This window comes from Rhagoletis zephyria, unplaced genomic scaffold (genome assembly GCF_001687245.7).
Source record: "Rhagoletis zephyria isolate East Lansing unplaced genomic scaffold, Rhagoletis_zephyria_1.1 Rzeph_scaffold_01188, whole genome shotgun sequence".
NCBI classification, from domain to species: domain Eukaryota; kingdom Metazoa; phylum Arthropoda; class Insecta; order Diptera; family Tephritidae; genus Rhagoletis; species Rhagoletis zephyria.
This window is the reverse complement of record NW_016158272.1, coordinates 16,059-31,038: the sequence shown is the minus strand read 5'-3', so window position 1 is coordinate 31,038 and position 14,980 is coordinate 16,059. Positions and strand designations below refer to the sequence as shown.

General features: G+C 36.0%; 1 protein-coding gene across 1 annotated transcript in view; it reads right to left on the bottom strand.

Moving 5' to 3' along the window:
* LOC108363098 (5-hydroxytryptamine receptor 2B-like) overlaps nt 1-14,408 on the bottom strand; it is a gene marked incomplete at its 5' end in the record, with an annotated part of 86,544 nt that extends 72,136 nt beyond the window's left edge. Inside the window, one exon of the mRNA XM_017616358.1 lies at nt 14,158-14,408. Within this exon, the coding sequence (XP_017471847.1) occupies nt 14,158-14,408 (251 nt within the window). The remainder of the gene's footprint in view (nt 1-14,157) is intronic.
* Between the last annotated feature and the right edge of the window lie 572 nt (nt 14,409-14,980).

The window sequence follows — 14,980 nt, the reverse complement described above, 5'->3', positions numbered from 1 at the left end:
TTAATTGTTTTGTTTTGTTTGGAATTTGTTGGAAGCGATGAGAGATCTTCGAGTGAACTGTAGTTTGTAGGTTGTCTAATAGCATTAGAATAAGTATTTGACTGACGATGCTGCTCTTTGTATATTGTGAACGCTGTTTTATTGTCCACTTTGCGGAGAGTTTTTATTGCTTGTATTTCTTTTTGTTTAATGAAAATTGGACAAATTTTGTTATATGGTGAATGGTCGACGGGAGATTCGTAGTTATCTTTGCAATTATCACAGGCAGGCGTGTTGTTGCATTTTTCGTTAGTATCAGGCGTGGTATGAAATATTGAGGTACAATTTGGGCACAGTTTTTGATTTCTGCAAAATTTAGTGATACGACCAAACCGATCACAGTTTTTGCAACAGAGTGGCAAAGGAATGTATGGTCGTATGTTGAGTTTTTCGTAGCCGATCGAAATAGTGTCAGGTAGCGTAAGTGTCGAAAACGTGAGAATTAGGAGGTAGGTCTTATTAAAGTGTCATTGCTGTTGTTTTCTCTTTTCATAATTTTCTTCACTTCGGTAACGCGTTGTTGTTTTAGTTCGTTTAAGATTTCTTCTGGTATTCCGCGCAAATCACTGCAATAAATTACACCTTTGGTATAATTTAGGCTGGTGTGCGGGGTCACCTATACTTGTATGCTGGGAGTAAGTGATATTAGTTTTACAAGTTTGTCAGCTTGCGTAAAGTTTTTCGTTTTTATAAGAATATCGCCACTTCGCAATTTTTTGCACATTTTTCTCCACATGCACTGTCTATCACTTTTTTTTATTAGAAACGGTGAGACTTTAGTTAAGTTTTCATCGCTTTTGCTTCGCTTCATCACTAAGTATTTTGGTCCACACGAAATGATATCAAGGGTCTTATTTTTGTCCATTTGAAAACACATCGTAGGCCGGGAGTTGCCCCCGCCCACGTCAGGTGGGATTTTCATGGTTTCACAAGTTATGGTTTTTTTTTAGGAGAATTGATTTGCTAATTCTCAAGTTAAGTTGCAACCGAAGAGTAGTATGCTAAGACGTTTGTACTCATTGAGAGACATTAGCGAACTGTGCATAAATATAGTGGTGCGAGTTCATCTAAAACACTGAAAGTGTGCCTTCCGTCTATCACAGCATGCTCGATTTGGTTTCCCGTTTTTCGATCTGGAGACACCCATGTAGCTTGATGGATCTTTTTATGCTAGAACCCAGTACTACATACCAGGGTTGTTGTGAATATTGTTCCAAAATAAAAGTCCTTTCCGGATAATAAACAAACGGCTTGTCCAAATTAAACAAATTTGGTATCATATGAAAGAGGACTGAAATAACAGTGGTAATTAACAGGGAACGGATTTTATGGAAATTGCCTTTTTTCTGCTAAAGAGATATAGTATATTCGATTCGATTTCCCTGATTTCATATATACACATTTGAAGTTGCCTTTTTTTGCCTTTTTTAAGATATTTGCCTTTTTTAAGATATTTGCCTTTTTTAAGATATTTGCCTTTTTTTGCCTTTTCTACATTTAAAAAAGTGATTATAGCATTTACAATTTTTTTTTAAGATTAAAAAATATACACATGCCCATGCGGCTTATAGAAACACAGGGACCTCTTGCCAAATTGGTGTTGAAAAAAATTCAAAGCCGTTTTCTCAGCTAGCGTAGGCTTGAAGAAAATAAGGGGTGTGGATAAAATTGTAAAGGGCGAGGAAAACGCCCTTATTTCTGATAATATGAACGTTTCAAACGTTCGATATTTAAATTGGGCTCCACTTGTATCAACTTACGTCGAGCGCACATTTAGTACATTCAAGGCTTTTCTTCGCGAAAATCGAATGAAAATGCTGCCAGAAAACTTCAAAATGCATCTTATGGTTCAATGGTACAACTATACAGATTAAAGTTTTATGAGTTAGAAACTCGAAAGGATAAAATAGTCAAAGAATAAAAGTTCAAATTTTTCATATAATGAAACTAGTTCATAGTTCTTCTCTTTTTATTTGTAATATAAGCATTTCTAAAATAAATATATTTTTTGATTGTTCTTCGTATTTTCTGTCTTTTTTTAGTGCCTTATTTTGCTTTTTTTGCAATACCTTTTTTTGCCTTTTTCGCTATTTTGTTTTGCCTTTTTTTGCCTTTTTTGCAATACCTAGAGCCTTTTCCTGCCTTTTTCGCTATTATATTTTGCCTTTTCCAGCCTATTTCGTTACTTTATTTTGCCTTTTTTATAGGTTTTTAGGTCCTAAAAATCCGTTCCCTGGTAATTAAGTAGCATTTTTTGTTTAAATATTTTGCAATATGTGGCTTTCCTCGTTTAGAACTTTCAGTTTTAAAGCTATTTAAGACCTCTTTCATTTGATACCATACTTGTTTAGTTTGGATAAGCGGTTTGTTTATTATCCGAAAAAGACTTTTATTTCGGAATAATATTCGCAACAACCCTGGTACATACTGCCAAGTTTCGGGCCCCGGCGAAGTCGATCAGCCCCAGTCCGTTATCGGACCTTTCTATGTGGAGGCTGAATTTTACGAGAGTGGCGCCAAAGATCCCTTCGTTGCCCACCTTGGCATTGAAATCTCCAATACATTAATTTTTATACATGTCGGGGCAGCGCTAATATGTACGCTCATAGAAGAGGTCCTTGGATGCCTCGTTCTTCTCTTCCATCGGGACGTTGGCACATATGAGCGAGATGTTGAAGAATCTCGCTTTGATGCGGATTGTGGCTAGACGTTCTCCTACTAGAGTGAACGCCGGTACTCGGCGACGGAGTCTCTCTCCCAGCACAATTCCAACAGCGAATTTGCGCTCCTTTACGTGGCAACTGAAGTAGACGTCGCAAGGCTCCACGCTTAACTTCCTCGCCCCGTCCATCGCATTTCATGGATGGCGGTGACGTCAGCCTTTATTATCCGTAGGACATCAACCAGCCGGGCAGAGGTCCCTTCCCGATTAAGGATTCGAGATGCATACCCTTAGATCACAGTCCTTCCTACGTGTGCCGTGATCGTCATCAAAAGAGGAGGTATCATCTGAGGCATGTGCTTTTTCTTCATTTTAACCTGGCGGGACCCAAACCCATCGCACGCGGGGTTTACGCCCTTCCACTTTAGCCCGCTCCCAAACTAGTGTTCGGTTGCTACCCAGAGGATCCATGGATATAAATTACCGAACGTAGTGAGCTGCGATTTGAACCGTTAGCACACGAATCTCTTCTGGCCACCCCCGGGTGAATGGCAGTCAAAATCTTTGCAGTACTGCGAAATGTACAAAACATAGTGGTCAAAGGCCTCAACTAAACCCTGATGTATCTGTTAAATTTATAGCTCTACATACCTGTATAGTAAACAAAATAAACGGACCAGACGTTATTCAGAAAAAAAAAAAGTTAAAATATTCCTCCGCAATTTTGTACGATAGAGTAACAATTTATAAGCGCTGCTTTGCAGCGAAATATCTTCTCTTAAATGATATACATATGTATGTATAAAGAGGAGGGCGTATTGAACATTTTGAGTATGCAGCTTTTTATGCTGGTATATTCATTTATGCTAAATATATAATTTTTTTTTGTTTTCTCATTAGGGTCCGTTAACTTATCTATTTTAAAGTATAGCTAAATCATTAGTTAAACTTAATTACAGAACAGTTTGTGTAATTTTACTGTAGTTAAGTTTAACTAATGATTTAACTATAATTTAAAATAGATATATTCACACCCTCTAATATTCAATTTTTATTATAGAAATTCATGTGCGCTGTGTGTTTTCTACAATCTGCTGTAATTACTTAAGAGTAAACGTCTTGGCTGTTCACCAAACCAGTATATAGTTTTGTTCTCAGATTGGTTCTCTGATACAAAACTTTCGTGTACGCTTATAAGACACAAACCTAAAGACAAAGTAATAAACAATTGAACCATAAATTTATTTGTTAGTTTACCATTCAATCCATTTTCGCTCATTGTCGACTGCAGCCAGGTTTTTACCCTTCTTAAATGGAAGGGCTTTGAGGTTTGCGAGAATAAATTGATACAGAACCGGATGATCCACATATCCACTTTTAAAATCAATTTACTAATTATTTTTAGGGCGGCCGAAATTATCAAGTGCATGCATTTCCTGGTACTATTTTTGAATATCTAGGCAACAATTTGGAAGTTAGGGTGGGCTCGGGCCCCCTGCCCTACCTGGCTACGCACATGAAAACACATATCCTGTTGTGGAGCGGCCTCCGTGTTGACCGCCCGCTCAGCCAGCGTCGCAGTAACCACCCAATTCTCCTGCGCTGGTTTTTTGATACGTCACTTTTATATCAAATGTGCCCTTCAGGTAACGGAGTACTCTCTTCACTGCAAACCAATGTGCGTTGCCGTAATTAGTGTTGAATCGACTTAGTACACACACTGTGAATGCAATATCAGGTCGACTAATTTTCGCGGCATACGTAATGCACCCAATTGCGTCCTGATGCGGTATTGAATTTAATTCTTGTCGTTTCACATTCGATTTCGAACACATATCTTTCGTTAAACGCTGGTTTGGATCCGTAGTTGTACTTACTGGGCTGATATCGGTCTTATTGAATCGGCGCAAAACATTTGTTAGGTATTGCTTTTGATCAATGCAATCAATGATCAATTTATCGTTATCTGACCTAAAAATTTTGATGGTAGACTTCTGTTGGTTTTCTACCAACTTTTTGAAGTTCATAAATAACTGAAATACCTCGCTAATCCGCTTCATGGCATAGACAAACACTTTTCTAGTAAAATCATCTACAACCGTCAAAAGATATCGCGAACTTCCAAATGATGATGTTGACATCGCTCCACATACCCCAGTTAAATAATTATATGTGCAAAATGTTTTTCCTCATTTTAGCTCTATTAAAGAAGAGTAAAACTTTTTGCTGTATGCGATTATAATAGCCTCTAGTTTATAAGTATTTTCATATGTTAAGTTTATGTTCCTTTAATCACCATTATCACAAACAATAGTTAATATTCAATAGTAAATAATTATATGTACAAAGTTAGGTATTCAGTTCCGCCTGCTCCAGTGTCGAAAATTTTCAACAGAAAACTACATCAATGACTGTGTGGTAAAAACTCAAACATTAGAAACTATTTTCATAATAAAAACCGTTTTATTATTTTCCCTGGTTATATTATGGCCCATAATATCCCGTGACATTGAACTATGAAATTTAGCTAAATAACTGCTGAAGTAATCGGACAGCAGAATATAATAAGATGTTCCTTTTAAAATCCCGACGGCTATAGAAATAATAAGCTTGGTGTCCTATATAAGCCCCAAAAAAGTGGTGCAAATGACATATCGATGGCTGAGTGGAAGATTGACCTATCTCAGCAGCCAGTTCGAAAACATTCTATCTCAAAAAACTTTTCAAGAACGCCCTATTTCACAATTCGTTTCAAAAACGCCCTATCTCAGCTGCCGATTCAAAAACGCCCTATATCAGCATATTTTCAATACATTTTGAAGTGAGATAGGGCGTTTTTGAATGAATTTTGAGATAGGGTGGTTTTCAATAAAATTCTGAAATAGGGCGTACTTGAAAAGTTTTTTGAGATAGAGCGTTTTTGAACTGGCAGCCGAGATAGGTCGATCTTCCACTCCGCCATCGATATCCAATAGTTAGCTACTAGGAATAGCATGATTTATCGTAAAAAATGAAATGTATTTGAATCTCTCTATCATAAGTAAAAGTTCACAATAAATAATAAACACAGTTTGGTACTTAAGTTGAAGAAATAGATTGCGAAACCACAGCCCACTCTATGGCACGAAAATGCGTGTTTAGCATTTTACAAAAATTACAAATTTTGTAGGAAGAATTGAAAAATGATATTTACAATGATGAAAGAAACTCCAATATAGTTGATCCAGATGCCCACCACAACCAGAGTCATTCGGCTTCCATGGCAAACCTGTCCTTGGCGAAAGGGATCTTTGGTTTAAAGTAAAAAGCATATAGCTTTGGAAAACAAATAAAATCTTTTCACTATGGCAAAAACGAATATCAAGAATGGGCGCGTTTCTAAGATGCAACTGTTTACCTCAACTGTTGCTGAAATTCTGTCAACTGTTGAGTTCATCACTTACGTCTTAGAAACGGTATGATACATAAACAGCCAAAATATTTGTAAACAAGCAAAATTAAATAAAACAGCACAAAAATAAAAAAAAATATTAAGCCAAAAATATGGATAGCACAGGATTTATAATGGAGTTTTTCTTATTTTATTTTTAATATATGCATTTGTACATGTATTTTATTTTATTAACAGCCAGTTTCGCCAGCAATTTAAAGACAAATTATTTTTTTATTTGAATTTTCTATGAAAACTGACGGAAGGGAAACATACATACGTCTTAGAAACGCGCCCAATGAGAAACATTCTTTGCGCATTAAGTTGGCAAATTTTTCGCTCATTTCNCATTTGTACATGTATTTTATTTTATTAACAGCCAGTTTCGCCAGCAATTTAAAGACAAATTATTTTTTTATTTGAATTTTCTATGAAAACTGACGGAAGGGAAACATACATACGTCTTAGAAACGCGCCCAATGAGAAACATTCTTTGCGCATTAAGTTGGCAAATTTTTCGCTCATTTCGACCGAAGATATTTGGAAATTCCAGCGGTAAAATGTTGTTATTCACACCGTGCGAACAACAAAATCGCTATTCAAGGAACAAATACCTTCTTTTAGAGTAACTAGCTTCAAATATGGGCTTTAATACCACTGGGGATTTGTAAGATCTACTTCCCAACAAGATTTGTACTTATTCAAAACAGAATGATAACGTGTTGAAACTGAAATAAACCAAACTTCACAAATAGGAGGAATAATACAAATTTTACTACAAAATTTCGGTAAAATATATGCCGCAAAGCGTAAAACAAATAAAATTGTGCAATAGAAATACAATCCAATACCACCAAATAAAATTATCTTTAAAACATTTTTAAAAGTAGTCAGTAACCTAACACTTGTTGTATAAATATTTTCTACGACAATTTCAGCATAATGGTACAATTAAATTATATTGTTATTAACTAATGCATATTCATAAAGTTTTTTATATTCTTTTGATAAAGTAAATGAATACAATTATTGGTAAAAAACATGAAAGATTTAGTATTCGTTTTTCATTTAACTAGTTGAAGTTGAAGTATTGCACATATAATTTTTTTACTGGGGTACATCTCTATGAATGATTTGTAGCACCTCGGTTGCACGATTCCCCGTATGTTTAAACGATGCTCACTGGTGCTTACCCTGAGCAAAAACAGTACATGGGTTCAAGGAACCATCTAGTTGATCAAACTCTTCACCTGACATTTTGAAGCGATGTATAATTCCTTCACATGCATGTCCCATGCGTCTATGCCTCAAGTTTTTGTCTGTCATTGCAGTCAACCCAGTTGCACTCGGTTCTATTACGCAATTAAATCAGTACAAGTCACCAACTAGTGGAGCAGTTGCCAGAAATTCAAAGTTATCACCGGAAATTCTGCAGTCTTTGTCATTAAATACGATTGTTTTGCCATGTTTAGCCATTTGGGTGACCGACATTAAATTTGCACAAATATTTGAATACGTAATACATCAGTCATTCGACTGCGCTTACCATTAGCGCATAATTCCACGCTCACATCCCCAGCTCACTCCACATTGAGCCGTTCATTATTTCCAACTACTATTTTTTTGGATGTCGGTTCACGTAATTTGCATAGGTTTCTTGCATGCATGTTAAGTGAGCAGATGCACCGGAATCAATAAACCTCGTTCGAGCTTTCTGCTTTCGCTACCAAAGATGTCAACACCAGCAATAGACAATTTGCAGTTTTTCTAGATTTTGATGGACACTTCTTTGCGTAATGTCCTTTTTCATTACATTCAAAGCAAATTATAGATGATTTTCTCTTTAGCTTCGAAACACGTTTTTTCGTACAACTTTTTGATACCAGTGTCATTGTGTTATCGCTTGTAAAGTCATGCCTAACTTCCTGAAGCAAGTTTGTTCGCACCAAATCTGTGCTAAGCTCTTTGCCACTATTGGCATATGCCATTATACGTCCCGACTTTTAAAAAATATTCCACGGGACAATTTTCTCAAAATCGGTACGAATGGTCACCGTACTTATAAGCAACCTAGAAATAATTTTAGATTCCTCCAGCGAAAGCGAGGGATCGGATGTAGAATCTGGAGGCATTAAAAAATGTGAAATTAAAGCTCAATTGAAGGCCTATCTTAAAGAAAAACGAGCTTATCGCGGTGAAAATCTTATCGATTGGTGGAAAACTAAACTAAAATACGACAAATCGACACATCTAAAAAATCCAAATATTTGAGCGATCCTCCCGCCATCGTTCCAAGTGAGCAATTGTTCAGTACAGCTTTTTTAATGTTAACATTCGCATTCCAAAAATTTGCATTCGCATTCGCGAAAACATCCCTATTGAGAATGTATAATACGCGAATGCTTTTTTTTACATATCAGATCTGTATAATTGGTTGGATTTTTGAAAATGAGGAATCAAATTGAAGGGCTTGGCCTGTAGATGTGCAATAATGATTTATTTTTTCAAAAAAAAGTTGCCACCTTGTTAAAAACTTAATTATAATTATTTAATAAGTTATATCAATTATTAGATTATGGGAATCGATCAAAATGGGTTTGAAATAGCTTTGTTTCTTATTAATACGTAGGAGGGTTGTCACCTGTTTAAAAAGTCTGGTTCAACTTAAATTAAGGCAATTAAAAATTTAAATATGTATCATGATATGGGTGTAAGGCGAAGAAGGTTGTGTTGAAAATATTTTGAACAGGGTTACCACCTGTTTACAAAGTTAAATTCAATACATATAATATAATATAATGTGATTTTAATAATATCACGTATTCTACGTGGCTCCGACACAGCCCGCAGGTCAAGGCCAAGGCGCTGGACTGATCCATTTTTTTTTTTCCTTATTATTATTCTAACTATTATTATATTAAAAACTATTTTTTTTTTCTACAGAATTCAGTGGTGAAACTCTAACCAAAAATACATGAGAAAGCATAACTTAAAATTACCAAAGATAATTCATTCGTGAGGTGGGAACAAATGGAATTGAAATTCAGCGAAAAAGGTAAGAAAAATAATTACTAAGAAAACGATATAACTTAAAGCTACTAAATATCATCCAATTATGAATTCCGAGTAAGTGATTTGAAAATTCAGCAAAGAGGTAAGAGGAAGTTGTACCGAAAAAGGCATAACAAAAAATCATCAAAATATTTAAAGTTTAAAGTTTGAAATATTTAAAGTTTAAAGCGAACGCAGTGCCTACAGCCGGTGCAACGGCGAAATCGAGCTCGTTCACTCCAACGAGTCAGCGGCGAGCGCAGGTAGGCGGAACTGCGCTGGAAATAATGGGCGAGTAGAAATATGTTCGCTCCTGTCGAACCAAACTCTCTATCCAGTTTCCAGACTTTCCCCTTTTCTTCCAGCTGGGCTTTAGTCTCTGCAGCAGCTAAACCGAACCCAAGCCACTACTCCTGTATGTATGTGGGTGTGTACGACTTCCAGTATTTCTTATGGTTGCGGTTCGATTTATGCACATATATGGATACGTATCCGTAGGATGAGCGATGTCGCAGTTCTTGTACACTGGTCCGAAAAAAAACCAGAGGTCCTATGTGCTACCTCCCGCAAGCAAGAACCTGCAAGAATTTACAACAATAAATTTGGAATCCCCGCATCTATGCACATGTGTTGCATTTTTGTTTGTGCATACGTTTGCCCTCCTGCTCACCCCATCCTCATAGTCTATGCCTATCACGACATTTTATTTTCTGTTAGATAGCTATGTGTATCATGTATATCCTTTTTTTTTTGAAATTTCATCTCAATTTACTTTAGTTAAGTCAATTTACTTTAGTTAAATTATTATATTTTCTTTTTCTAATAAAAACACGCATATCCACTACATCATCCCCCGGTTCTTCACTTTATGCCAATTTATTTAGGGCAATTCGTACACACGTCACAATAAATGTAACCAAAAGGCGTGCTTACCTCGAGCAAGGCGGGAATAGTAGTTGCTTTCGGGCTGCTGAATGTCCCGGTGGCTGACGGTATTCGGCTAGCAACTATTATAATCAATTTTCTTTTATTTTTGAACAGTACGACTAACTGTTTATTGCTAAACAACAAGCTGGATATTAATACTTCCGCACTTTAAACTGCACTCACCAACTGTGATTTTTATATTAATCTTGTTACTAAGCTGGTGATCGTATCTAGGTTTAACAAAAAAAAATCCTTCTTCACAACCCACAAACGCGCCTTTAGGTTTGACACGACCCTATACGAACTTTCTATTACAACTAGTTGGACATCGAACATTCACACCAATACACCCAAATACGCGTACATCGAACGCGACTGGTCGGGCGGTGACAGCCTTAGATCGGTTATGGGCACTGCCTTGCCCGCGGGCAAAGCTCTTTCAAGCTTTCTATACATTTTGTCTAGGCGCGTGCAGAGTAAGAGTTCTCTCTGCTCATTGCTGTATTAGATACTCAGCTGCGCTGCGCATGGGTTGTAGGTATCGGTAGAGATAGTTTAGGTTGCAGAACACACGCACAAACAAACACTTGGTTTCTTGACCAAATGGCTTCGTTACAAGCCTTATCATGAGTTTCAACTTCCCTGAACCGGTTTACTTTTCGATTTTGGTTTCCATGTACTTACAATGGGGGGAATCTAAATTTTCGCGTGAACTTTTTACTCAGGGTAAGGAAGATTACATACATATAATGATAGCCATTTCCGTTTTTCGGACTAAACTCAAAACCCACTCAATAGAGCCCAGTCAAATTGGTGGAGGTCCTATTATGGGCTTCTAGAAAACAAGCTGGTGGCGCTGGAGTAGAGTTACTTATAAAAGTCGTATTTATTAACAGATTTCGTTCAAATTCGCAGTGACTACCTGTATCATGAAAAATGCCTTCGCTAAAAATGGACCCGCTGGAGTTTAGGTATTTAGAAAATCCGTATTTTTTATAAAATTTAATTGGAATTCATAATTCGTATTCATTTCATGACAAGCAAAGGTTTTGCAGAAAAGGGACCCAATGGATGACGCTGCACCTGAAATATATAGAAACCCCACGGGGTTTGTTTATCTTAGACGAATTTACTTTTCAGATGGCTAAATCAAGGATGCGTTTAAGTATGCATATAAAGACCGTAACACTGTGTAAGCGTGATTACAGCAGTAAGACGCAAAGAAACCAATTCATAAATATTAAGACGAATTGTAAAAGTGGCGAATTGACAAGGAAAGTTTCGACCACATCTGTCCAAGAAGGAACACGATAGGTATATCAGTGGCTTCATTTGAACGATATTCATGAGATCACACGACTCATTTAGCTAATGTACGCGAAAACTTTTCATCCTGTGGGGCAGCGAGGATTGTTGGCCTTCCTATAATTGAAAACGCTCATCTGTGCTCTTGAGTTTCCATATAAGGACTTTTATTGGCTTACATGGTACACCGGATCAATGCAGAAGTTGCACGATCATAGAAGAATATTACGCACGCTTGGCAGAGATCTGACAGGTGGAAATAAGACCCTAGGTAAAACGCATTACATCGAAAGGGATTAGTATTCCATATATGCACATCGCTACTATTCTTGGCATATGTGTGAGGAGGATACCGCTTTTTAGNAGAAGTTGCACGATCATAGAAGAATATTACGCACGCTTGGCAGAGATCTGACAGGTGGAAATAAGACCCTAGGTAAAACGCATTACATCGAAAGGGATTAGTATTCCATATATGCACATCGCTACTATTCTTGGCATATGTGTGAGGAGGATACCGCTTTTTAGTCGTTTCAATTAAACTAAAAATTTTTACTTTACAGACTGCTTTTGCTTTTAAACGTTATTTTTGAATTGGGCAAGGCAAAAGATCTTATTAGGCGCCACGAAGCAAGCGGGCGTTTGCTAGTAACAAATATTTCAATGGAGAACCGCTCAGTAATGTTGCCGCCACGAAGTTTTTGCGCAAATGAAACTACCAAATTGCCGCAAATACATATATATTAAGCTAAAAGCGATGATAACACGGTTCAACAAAATTTGATATTTTATCTCAAAAACAGGGGCGATTTCATCTTATAGGTTTTTTGATACTGATTTGAAGTGCATTTACAAACATTTGTATACCTTATCCAGTTTTTGGTAGAAAAAATGATGAAGTGTCGAAAAATGGCAAAAATGATAAATTTCTAAAAAAATTTAATTTGTTTTTGTTATTTTTTGGCCTTATAACAATTATATTCAACAATTTTTATTGAGCTCGAGGCCGTTTTTTATTGAAAATTTATTGTGGAAAAGCAACAATAATTTGAAAAAATGGTAGAAGTGATAGCTATTTCGGAAATCACCACATTTCCTCATCAGACTTCTTTCAGTAGGCTTCTAACCACTGACTCAGCCAGTTGCCTATGACCGTGCTAAGTACGCCTTGTAAATTATCGTTTTGCTTTTTTCTACTATTTCATTTTTNTTTAACTTTTAGGTGTGCTCGTCCTTAAGTTATTTGTTTTTGTTATTTTTTGGCCTTATAACAATTATATTCAACAATTTTTATTGAGCTCGAGGCCGTTTTTTATTGAAAATTTATTGTGGAAAAGCGATAATAATTTGAAAAAATGGTAGAAGTGATAGCTATTTCGGAAATCACCACATTTCCTATCAGACTTCTTTCAGTAGGCTTCGAACCGACGATCCCACTGACTCAGCCAGTTGCCTATGCACCGTGCTAAGTACGCCTTGTAAATTATCGTTTTGCTTTTTTCCATCCATTCATCCATCCATCATCAGACGAATTGGATGTTCATTAATACCTGTTTTTTTGTTCTTCGGAAAAACTACGTCCAAGTTCTATTAAACAAATTTTTTGAAATTGCCATTTTTTCACAAAAACTGGGCGTGATAGAAAATTTTTTAAAATGCACTTCAAATCAGCATCAAACAATTTATAAAATGAAAAAATACGACGAAATTTTGTTGAACCGTGTAATTATTGCTTGCCGTGAGCGGTCCCCATTGGTAAAATATTGAAATGATTTCATCAATTGGCCTACGTATAAATGTAGTATTTGTTGTCTTTCTCCATACGTTATAAACAACTGTTATGTTGACTAAGTTATAGTGCAATTGCACTGGGCGTAAATATAGGGACACGGAATTTCCTTTTGTATATATAATGCTAATTAATTTTTAATAAAAGTCTAGCTCATTGGGCCGTATGAATAAAAACTGAGCAATTGCTTTTTCTTAAAATTTCATACCTGTTACTTCACTTTTGTTTGAATAAATCGAGTAAAAGGTCTGAAATATTAAGAAAAAGGAATTGCTTATTTTTATTCATACGGCCCATTATCTAACAAAAGCATTTAAAACTGCGTACAAATATCAGGTTTCATCAAAATTTCAAACTTTTTAACTACAATTTTTAGAAAAATGTTTGGTACCCACTTTTGGAGCCCATTAAGTTCTAGTATATAAAGGGCGAGTGTGATATTTTGAAAAAATTCCATTGGTTTTTATTATTATTTTTTTGATGGGCTTACTTCTTTCATTCGACGTAAGTTCGAACATTTTTTGTATAAAGGAAAGTATAGCAAAACGTCGTTTTCCCTTTTTTCCGCCACTGTGTGTACCTACGTTTTATGTATGTATTCTCCGACGTTTGTTGTGAAACTTACAATTTGAAATTTCTTCCATTTAACCTCGAGCATTGTGTATCCTCTTTTTTCACCAAAAAAAAAATCCAGCTAAATTAAAATACCCCCTAATTTCCAAATGTAAATGCGATGAATGGTCTTTTTCATTTCTGAACAACAATAGATACATACTATAGAATTGTCTAAGTAATGTTAGGATGTTTTATTTGCTATGGTTTAGGAATAGAAGGAAATAATGCCTTGTATTTTTAAAGTTTTGAATTCGGTGGCACTAACTGCCACAAATATGTAACATTAGAAAAATTTACAAAATCAAGCTACTGTATTTTCAATTAAAGTCATATACTTACCATCCTAGATATGGTGGGCAGGTAATTAATAGCGCCGTAACCCACACAATGAAGATCATAAACAACGCTAAACGTTTTGAACGGCGTTTTTTAGAATAAGTTAGAGGTTGTGTCACAGCCAGATATCTAAAAATATGTACAGTTGCGGAAATTGAATGAATTAAGAGAGTCCATGAATTGACTAGATAATGTTGAATGTCGCTGCTATTGCCCACTGTCAATTGCAGTAATAGCTCAACCAGCCACCAGAGCTGGGTAAATGCAATTACATTACAATTAAAATTACATTACTCAGTAATTATAATTACTGATTAATTGTAATTGTGTTCCAATTCCTTTGAAAGGAATTGAAAATTTAATTGATTTTTTCGAATTTCATTCTTCAAAGTAATTTAAACGGTTATCGAAAAATTTATAAAAAAAAATTTACTGTTGAATTGCAATAGCATTGTTAAATTTCTTGGTTGCTAACTGCCTTGAAGAAATAACTTATACCTAAGTAGTATTACTAATTGGTCTTTAAGAAAGCTGAATAACTTAAACTGTAGCTGTTCAGTTTATAGGGTAACCGTTAAATTTTCCAGATCCTACCTCAAACGCGCTTCGCGGCAGATGAGACCCGTAAATGTCGAAGCAGGCATAACCCACCCGAATACTTTCATGCTCGCCTTTCGGTGAAGAAAAGTCCGGACTGTTGCTTTCTTGGGCACTGCTGTTCTCTTGGACTACCCTGCGTATCTATACAAATGCACTGACTAAATTGTGTATATTATGGTCCCCTAATGCTACCCAAAATGGCGTGCCTTCGGGGGCCTTTGAAGTA